Genomic DNA, 10,000 nt, shown 5'->3' with positions numbered 1-10,000 from the left:
TTGTATGCTCTAAATTTTCTTTTATTGATATTATTTTTTGGTATTCTTTTTTCTTCTTTTTTTTTTTTTCTTTCTATTTCAAATTCAGTTTCAGAGATGCATAAAAAAGAAAGGAAAATATTATCAGCTGTTTTCCTTTTGTTTTCTATACGGAATTTATTTATTTATTTATTCATTTATTCATTTATATATTCATCTATTTTATTATTATTATTATTATCATTATTATTATTATTTTTTTCATTATCCGAAATAGTGTGGATTTTTTTTTTCTGCTTATCATTATGACACAAATTTCTGCTTTTCCTGCTGTTGTTGTTGTTGTTGTTGTTGTTGTTGTTGTTGTTGCTGTTGATGATGATGATGACGATGATAATGATGATGATGATAATGATAAGGAGAAAAATAAGGATGAAAATACAAAAAAAAAATCATAATGCCCTTCCTCTGTTTGTGTGTGTGTGTGTGTGTGTGTGTGTGTGTGTGTGTGTGTGTGTGTATGTATGTGTGTGTGTGTGTGTGTGTGTGTGTGTGTGTGTGTAATAAGACGATATATATACCTGCCTTCCTTGGTTTGCGTACACACTTACACGTACACATATACACACGCACACACCAATACACACACACACACACACTGATTGTCAAACTCGGGTCTATGAACGTTTATGTACACCTGGTTATCACACACATGTACACCTTTTTTTATGTCTGTACGTACACACAGATTAAAGTTTTGTAGGAGTTTTTCATTCTTCTCTTTTTCTCTCACTTTTTTTTCTCTCACTTTCCCTTATTTTCTTTCCTGTCTCTCTTTCTTATTTTTGCGTTTCACTATCTTTTCATTTCCTCTTTTTCCTCTTCTTCTGTTTTTTCTTTTTTTTCATTTTTCTTTTAACTTTTTTTCATATTTCTCCAGTTTTTTGTCTATTCACGGATTTCTTTTTCCTTCATTTCACTTCTATTCTTCTTTCTTATTTTTCTTCTTATTTCTCTCTTTTCTTATTTTTCTAGTTTATCATATCTTTTCCCTTCTTCCCCCTCTCATTATCTTTATTTCCCGTGTTTCTTTTCATTAGTAGGACAGTTTTTCCCAATACAAGTTTATTTTGTGCACTTTGGTACTATATTATTATCAGTTATTACTATTATTATTATTATTCTTTATCATTATTATTATTATTATTATTATTATTATTATTATTATTATTATTTGTTATTAGTTTATATGATATGTGAAAATGCCTGCCTGCCTGCCTCTGTGCGTGCGTGCGTGTGTGTGTGTGTGTGTGTGTGTGTGTGTGTGTGTGTGTGTGTGTGTGTGTGTGTGTACGTGTTTGTGACTGTTTGTGATTTATGTGCGTGAACCTGAAGATGTGTGCATGGATGTTTGTGGTCGTTTGTGTACGTGTGTGTCCGTGTGTGTGTGTGCGTCCGTGGTTCCTGTGTTTCGTTGAGGCATGTGTTTGTGTGTGTGTGTGTGTGTGTGTGTGTGTGTGTGTGTCCGTGGCTAGTGTCCATAGGTGCTGTGTTCGTTGAGGCATGTATCTGTGAGTGTGTGTGTGTGTGTGTGTGTGTGTGTGTGTGTGTGTGTGTCCGTGGCTAGTGTCCGTAGGTGCTGTGTTCTTTGAGGAGTGTGTGTGTGTGTGTGTGTGTGTCCGTGTGTGTGTATGTGTGTGTGCATGTCCGTGGTTACTGTGCTTCGTTGAGGCATGTATCTGTGTGTGTGTGTGTGTGTCCGTGGTAGTGTCCGCGGGGGCGTAATTCTATGGGTGGCAGTGTGTCCGTGGCGGCGTCCGTGGCTAGTGCACAAACTCGTTCTGCGCGTAGTACTGCTGCGCGTCGACAATCACGGACGTGTAGCCTGGCTGGGGGATCACGTGGCCCCCCTTGCCCCCCATGGCCGGCTCGGGGGGGGCGGCTGAGGCGAGGGCGGCGTCGACGTAGCTGTACATGCCCCTCACGCACCCCGCACCCCCAGACGCCGCTGTAGCCGCCCCCGCAGCACCCCCCGCGGCACCCCCGTAGGTCTTATCACCGTAGGGGGACTTGTCTGGGGGCGGGATGGCGGGGTACTGCAGCTTATCGGGGGCGTAGTACTTGTCGGAGGGGTGTGTGTAGTACTCCTGGAGAGGGTACAGCCCCCCTCCTGCCGCCGCCACCACCGCCGCCGCTGTGCTGGACGGGGTGGGGGGTGCAGCTGGGGGGCCGGTGGGGGGGGCGGAGTATTCGTGTCGGGTTTCATCGGAGGCGGAAGAGCTCCCTGATCCCTGACTCCACGGGCGTTCATCATACCCCCCGCTCCCCGCACCCCCCCCGCCTTTACTGGGGTAGTGGCACGCCGCGGGGGGCAGTGGCGTGGGGTCGAGGGGGGCGCCGCACCCTGTGTACTGCGTGGGATCGGCTCTTATGTACCGATCATCGTAGACATCGTAGGCTGGGGGGTAGCAAGCCAGGCGGGGGTCGGGGTAGGGAGTGGGGGGCGCGGCTAAGGCAGGGGGGGCGAGGGGTGAGGGGTAGTGTAACGGGGGTGCCGAGGGGGGGTCCAGGGCGTCGTGGAGGGCTTCAGCGGGGGCGGGGGAGGGGTAGGGGGCGGACCGACACTTCAGTCGCCCCCCGCCGCCCCCCAGCCCCTTCAGCCCCCCTGCCTCCCCCCACCCACCCGCCTCCTCCCCCCGCCCGCCCCCAACTTGCTCCCAGGACAGTCGACCCTCCCGTGCCTCCACCTCGCTGCGGAGAGAGAGAGAGAGAGAGAGATAGGTTAGTTTATGCATACAAGAATTCTCCTCCTCCTCCTTTTCCTTCCTCCTCCTCCTCCTCCTCCTCCTCCTCCTCCTCCCCCTCCTTCATTTTTCTCCCGCCTCTCTCCTCCATTTTTCCTTTGATCTTCCCATAGTTAATTCCCTCCCTCCCTCCCTTCTCTCCCGTCTTCCCTCCCTCCCTTTCTCCCTCCTTCCCTCCCTCCCTCTCTCCCTTCCTTTCTCTCCCTTTCTCCCCCTCCCATTAATTGTTATTCTTGACATACTGCAGCTTTCTCTCCCTCCCTCCCTCCCTCCCTCCCTCTTTTCTCTCCCTTCCTTCTCTCCCTCCCTCTCTCCCTTCTCTCCCATCGTGACAAAGGGAAGATTACTAATTAAAATTCTCTTTGTCTTCTGTTATCTTCTCCTCCTCCTCCTCCTCCTCCTCCTCTTCCTCTTCTTCGTCCTTCCATCTCTTCCTTCCTTCTTTCTTCCTTTCTTTCATCCTTGGCTTTCGTTTTTTTTGTGTGTGTCTAGTCCTTTCTCTCTCTCTCTCTCTCTCTCTCTCTCTCTCTCTCTCTCTCTCTCTCTCTCTCTCTCTCTCTCTCTCTCTCTCTCTCTCTCTCTCTCTCTCACTCTCTCTCTCTCTCTCTCTCTCTCTCTCTCTCTCTCTCTCTCTCTCTCTCTCTCTCTCTCTCTCTCTCTCTCTCTCTCTCTCTCTCTCTATAGTAACCTTAATTCCTTTTACCCTCCCTCCTTCCCTCCCTCTCTCCCTCCCTCCCTCCTTGTCCTCCATTTTCTCTCCCTTCCCTCCCTCCCTTCCCTCCATTTTACCTTTACCTGCTGACATAATTACACTATCCCTCTCTCCCTCCCTCCCTTCTCTCCCTTCCCTCCCTTCCCTCCCTTCCCGGCTTCCTTTCTTCTCTTCTTTATATCCCTCCCTCCTTACCTCCTCTCCCTCCTTTCTCTCCCTTTTCCTCCCCTCCTCTTCCTCCTTCCCTCCATTCTTTACCTCCTGACATAGTTAAAATAGTTGTCCTTCCCTCCCTCCCTTCTCTCCTTCTCTCCCATTCTTTTCTTCCTTCATTCCTCCCTTCTTCTTTTTCTTCCTTCTTCCCCATATCATTCTCCCTTCCTTATTCCTTATTCTTCCTCATTCTCTTTTCAATCTCTTTCATTCCTTAATATTTATCATCATTCCTATATCTCTTTCTCCTCATTTTCATGCCCTGTTTTTCCTCTTTCTCTCTCTCTCTCTCTCTCTCTCTCTCTCTCTCTCTCTCTCTCTCTCTCTCTCTCTCTCTCTCTCTCTCTCTCTCTCTCTCTCTCTCTCTCTATCTCTCTCTCTCTCTCTCTCTCTCTCTCTCTCTCTCTCTCTCTCTCTCTCTCTCTCTCTCTCTCTCTCTCTCTCTCTCTCTCTCTCTCTCTCTCTCTCTCCTTCATTCCCCTCCTTTTCCTCATCATTTTCCATTCCCATTTTCTCTCCTTTCCTCTTCCTCTTTCTCTCTCTCTCTCCTCACCTACCTTTTATCTCCTCCTCCTCTTTATCATCGTCTTGTTCTCCGTCTCCTATCTCCTCTCTCCTATCCCCTGTCTCCTATTATCTGGTTGTCTCCTACTGTCTTCTGTTAATTGTTACTTTTTTTTCCTGTCTATGGCGTCATCACCCTGTCTTCCATTCCCCGGCTTCTCCTTTCCCCTGTCTTCTTTTTCCTGTCTTCTGTTAATTGTTACTCTTTTATTCCTGTCTATGGCTTCAGTGCACCGTCCCTTCCTGTAGGTGTCCTGTTTTCTTTCAATTATTACATGTTTTTTTTTCTATCTGTCTTCATCACCCTGTCTTCCATCCCCCTGTCTTCTCCTTTATCCTATCTTCTGTCTCTCTATCATCTTCTGTCCCCTTGTTTTCCTCCTCCCCTTCTCACCTGATGACGTAGTTGACGGCCACGATGCAGTGCGGGCGGGAGGAGCGAGAGTTGTGGACGATGGTAGCGTATGTCTGCACCCACACCCAGCCTCCGTCACGCGTCAGGAAGCGGTAGTACTTGGTGGTGACCTGGCCCTTCATCAGCACTAGGGGGTGGGGGGGAAGGGGGGGGGGGAAGAAAGGGGGTGTTAGATAAGTCAGTCATTCAAAAACATCATAGAACTTAAAAGAAAACATCAAAAAATTAGAAAGGGAAGGAAAGGGATGGGAGGAGGAAGGAAAGGATGATGTTAGATAAGTTAGTCATTCAAAAACATCATAGAACTCAAAAGAAAACATCAATAAAGTAGAAAGGGAAGGGATGGGAGGAGGAAAGGAAGGATGATGTTAGTTAAGTTGGTCATTCAAAAACATCATAGAACTTAAAAGAAAACATCAATAAAGTAGAAAGGGAAGGGATGGGAGGAGGAAAGGAAGGGTGATGTTAGTTAAGTTAGTCATTCAAAAACATCATAGAACTTAAAAGAAAACATCAATAAAGTAGAAAGGGGAGGGAAGGGATGGAGGAGAAAGGAAAGGGAAGATATGGGAAGAAGAAAACATCAATAAAGTAGAAAGGAAAGGAAAAGGATGGGAGGAGGAAAGGAAGGGTGATGTTAGTTAAGTTAGTCATTCAAAAACATCATAGAACTCAAAAGAAAACATCAATAAAGTAGAAAGGAAAGGAAAGGGCTGGGAGGAGGAAGGAAAGGATGATGTTAGATAAGAAGAAAACATCAATAAAGTAGAAAGGGAAGGAAAGGGCTGGGAGGAGAAAGGAAAGGGTGATGTTAGTTAAGTTAGTCATTCAAAAACATCATAGAACTCAAAAGAAAACATCAATAAAGTAGAAAGGGAAGGAAAGGGATGGGAGGAGGAAGGAAAAGGAGGAGGATATGGGAAGGGAAAGGGGAGAGAGGGAATGGGGGGAAGGGAGATAATGGGAAAGGGAAGAGAGGGAATGGGAGGGAAAGGGATGGGAGGAGGAAGGAAAGGGAAGATATGGGAAGGGAAAGGGGAGAGAGGGAATGGGGGGATAAGGGAAATAATGGGAAAGCGAAGAAGGGAAAGGGAAGGGATGGAAGGAAAAGTAAGATGAAAGGAAGAAAATAAAAAGAAAAAGGATGGAAAAAGAAGGAAAATAAAGAGAAGGAAAACACACACACACACACACACACACACACACACACACACACACACACACATACACAGACACACTCCTCTTTCCTCTGTCTCCTTACTATTTTATTTTTGTTTGTTTGTTTATTTCTTGCATGTTTTTTTTCATTCATTCATTCATTTCTTCATTTTGTTCTTCCACTAAACACACACACACACACACACACACACACACGCACAGTCACACTCCCTAACACGTACACACACACACACACAACCCCCTCACACACACATACACAACCACACACATGCACAGTCACACTCCCTAACACGTACACACACACACAACCCCCTCACACACACACACACACACACACACACACACACACACACACACACACACACACACACAGACTTACACATGTGGTGAGAGAATCGCATGTGCACCATATCGCATCCATGTATGTACTGGTAAAGTGTCTTCTCGATCAGGTCCTGGGGCTCGAACCCTGTCAACACACCGACCCTGGGGGAGGCGAAACACAGGGGATGAGGAGGGAGGAGGGAGAGGGGGGGGGGTTATACACTTATACATGGAAATATTGTTATGCTCTTTCTTCTCTCTCTCTCTCTCTCTCTCTCTCTCTCTCTCTCTCTCTCTCTCTCTCTCTCTCTCTCTCTCTCTCTCTCTCTCTCTCTCTCTCTCTCTCTCTCTCTCTCTCTCTCTCTCTCTCTCTCTCTCTCTCTCTCTCCCTCTTCATTCTTCTGTCCCTCTCTCACCCCCTACAAACATCCCTCTTTCCCTCCTCACCTTCCTTCCTTCCTTTCTACTTTTCTATCCTCCTCTCTCTCCCTCTTCTTCCCCTCTTTCTCTCCCTTCTCCATCCCCTCTCTTCCCTCTACACACTCTTACACTCCTTCCCTCTTTCTCTCTTTACCTTCCTTCCTTCCTTCCTTCCTTTCTTCCTTCTTTTCTTTCCTTTTTTTCCATTTCCTTCCTTTCCTTTCTTTCCCTCTTTCACTAATCTGTCCTTCCTTCCTACCTCTCTTTCTTCCTTTCTTTCTTCCTCCTTTTCTACCCTTCATTCTTCTTTTCTTTCTCTCCCTCTTCCACCTATCCCCTCCACCCTTTCCCCTCTCCTCCCTTTTCTTCCCCTCACATATAAATTCTTCTTCCACTTCTTACCTTCATTTTTTCCTTCCTTTTTTCCTCCTTTTCTTCCCTTCATCCTTCATTCCTTTCTCTCCCTCTTCGTCCTAATTCCCCCACCCTTTCCTCCTTCCTCCCCTTTCCTTCCCCTCACACACAAATTCTTCTTCCTTTCCTTACCTTCGTTCTTTCCTTCCTATCTTCCTCCTTTCCTACCCTTCATCCTTCCTTCCTTTCTCTTCCTCTTTCTCCTATCCCCTCCACCTACCCTTTCCTCCCTTCCTCCCCTTTTTCTTCCCCTCACACACAAATTCTTCTTCCTTTCCTTACCTTCGTTCTTTCCTCCCTATCTTCCTCCTTTCCTACCCTTCATCCTTCCTTCCTTTCTCTTCCTCTTTCTCCTATCCCCTCCACCTACCCTTTCCTCCCTTCCTCCCCTTTTCTTCCCCTCACACACAAATTCTTCCTTTCCTTCCTTTCTTCCTTTCTCGCTATTCTTTCCTTCCTTCTTATCCTTCCCTTTTTCATTCCCTTATCTCCTCTATCCCCCTACAATACCCCTCTCCCCCCCATCTCCCCCCTTCACCCACCTCGCATCCAGGAAGATCAACTTGAGGTCCAGCGACGCTCTGAACATGAACATATTGGAGTGCATCTTAATCTCCGTGATGGCTGAGGGCGGGAGGGAGTGGCCCACCGCAACCAGGCCCACGTTATGGTAGCAGGCATCGTACGGGGCCATGTCCAGGGTGTAGTGCTTGATCTTGAGGTACCCGGAGCAGTGGATCACCTGGGGGAAGGGATGACACAGGTGAGATTGGAACGCAATGAAGAAGAAGCACAGTGGAGAAAATAGACCAAGAGAAGGAGGAGAAAAAGAAGAAGCAGAAAAAAAGAAAAATTGACGAAGAACACAAGAAGAAAAACAAAGAATGAAAACACAGTGAAGAAAATAGACCAAGAGAAGGAGGAGGAGAAGAAGAAAAAGCAGAAAAAAAGAAAAATTGACGAAGAACACAAGAAGAAAAACAAACACGAAAAAGGAAGAATGAAAAAACAGTGAAGAAACAAGACTAAGAAAAGGAGAAGAAAAAGAAGAAGCAGAAAAAGAAAAGAAAAACAGACAAAGAACACAAGAAGAAAAACAAAGACGAAAAATGAATAAAAACACACTCACTCACTCACTCACTCACTCTCTTGCTCACCTGGGAAAAGGGAAAGACAGGTGAGGTTTTGGTTAATTAGTGAGGTTGAGGCTGTTGGTTGTGATGGGGTTGGTTAGTAAGGTTTGGTTGTGCGGTTAATTACGTGTGGTTGTGTGTATAATGGTTTAAGTAAGTAGATAGATAGATAGATAGGTAGATAGATAGATAGATAGATAGATTATAAGAAAGTGTGTGTGTGATTGTATTTATATCTATCTCTATGTATGAATGTTTTAAGGGACATAGATAGATAGAAATAGACAGATGAATTGATATATTGATAGATAGATGGATAGATAGATAGATAGATAGTTAGATAAAAAGAATGTGTGTGTGTGATTGTATTTGTATTTGTCTATGTATGAATGTTTTAAGAGACATATTGATACATAGATAGACATAGACACATAGACAGATGAATTGATAGATAGATAGATAGATAGATAGATAGTTAGATAAAAAGAATGTGTGTGTGTGTGACTGTATTTGTATTTGTCTATGTATGAATGTTTTAAGAGACATATTGATAGATAGATAGACATAGACAGATAGACAGATGAATTGATAGATAGATAGATAGATAGATGGATAGATAGATAAAAGGAGATGGTGTGTGTGTGTGTGTGTGTGTGTGTGTGTGTGTGTGTGTGTGTGTGTGTGTGTGTGTGTGTGTGTGTGTGTGTGTGTGAGATTGTATTTGTATTTATGTATATGTATGAATGTTTTAAGAGACATAGATAGATAGATAGAAATAGACAGATGAATTGATACAGATAGATAGATAGATAGATAGTTAGATAAATAGATAGAGTTGGATAGATAGATTGTATTTGTATTCATGTCTATGTATGAATGTTATAAAAGACATATACATAGATAGACATAGACAGATAGACATATGAATTGATATATTGATAGACAGATAGATAAGTAGTTAGACATATAGACAGATAGATAGACAGATAGATAGATAGATAGTTACAGAGATATATAGAAAGATAATCGATATTTTTTTGAGTTGAAAGAAAGCTATTTTTTGATAATTAAGAAAAAAAGAAAAGAAAAATAGAAGAAATATGAATAGGAGAGAGAGAGAGAGAGAGAAAGGTTATCTCCTCTTCCCTCCTGTCCGCCATCTTGTCTATCAGGCAGGGGTGGACTCACTATCTCTCTCTCTCTCTCTCTCTCTCTCTCTCTCTCTCTCTCTCTCTCTCTCTCTCTCTCTCTCTCTCTCTCTCTCTCTCTCTCTCTCTCTCTCTCTCTCTCTCTCTCTCTCTCTCTCTCTCTCTCTCTCTCTCTTTACCTCGAATCAAAAAAAGAGGAAAAAAAATTTGGAGACTAATTAATTACGTTAGAGAGAGAGAGAGAGAGAGAGAGGATACTTTTTTCATCTGTTATACATTCTCTCCCTCCTCCATGTATAGTGTGTGTGTGTGTGTGTGTGTGTGTGTGTGTGTGTGTGTGTGTGTGTGTGTGTTCGTGTGTACATTCACCTCACGGCATCAATGTACATCTTTCATTGTCTTCATCACGTCACTGTGTTGGTTAGTTACCTCCTCCTCCTCCTCCTCCTCCTCCTCCTCTTCTTCTTTTTTTCTCCTCCCTACCTTTCCATGCCTTTCTATATACTCTTCTTCCTCCTCCTTTTCACCTCTCATCCACCTCCTCTTTTTTTTCTCTTTCTCCTCCTCCTCCTCCTCCTCCTCGTCTTCCTCCTCTTCCTATCTTCCTCTTCTTCCTCCTCTTCCTATCATCTTTATCCTCTTTTTCTTCCTCCTCCTTCTCACTTCTCACTTTCCTCCTCTTTTTTCTCCTTCTC

At 44.5% G+C, this 10,000-nt stretch overlaps 1 protein-coding gene across 4 annotated transcripts in view; it reads right to left on the bottom strand.

Annotated features, from left to right (window-relative positions):
* Positions 1 to 309: 309 nt before the first annotated feature.
* The window catches only part of LOC126986196 (single-minded homolog 2-like), a 61,758-nt gene continuing 52,067 nt past the window's right edge, over positions 310 to 10,000 (bottom strand). For all 4 annotated transcript variants that reach the window (XM_050842150.1, XM_050842151.1, XM_050842153.1 and 1 more), the window contains 4 exons: positions 7,567 to 7,766; positions 6,246 to 6,352; positions 4,667 to 4,814; positions 310 to 2,730 (listed from right to left, as the gene is read on the bottom strand). In XM_050842150.1, the coding sequence (XP_050698107.1) occupies positions 1,803 to 2,730; positions 4,667 to 4,814; positions 6,246 to 6,352; positions 7,567 to 7,766 (1,383 nt within the window). In that variant the 3' untranslated portion in view covers positions 310 to 1,802. The remainder of the gene's footprint in view (positions 2,731 to 4,666; positions 4,815 to 6,245; positions 6,353 to 7,566; positions 7,767 to 10,000) is intronic.

This window comes from Eriocheir sinensis, chromosome 61 (assembly GCF_024679095.1).
Source record: "Eriocheir sinensis breed Jianghai 21 chromosome 61, ASM2467909v1, whole genome shotgun sequence".
In the NCBI taxonomy this organism is placed as follows: domain Eukaryota; kingdom Metazoa; phylum Arthropoda; class Malacostraca; order Decapoda; family Varunidae; genus Eriocheir; species Eriocheir sinensis.
The sequence above is the reverse complement of the archived record's forward strand: the minus strand, read 5'-3'. Positions and strand labels throughout refer to the sequence as shown.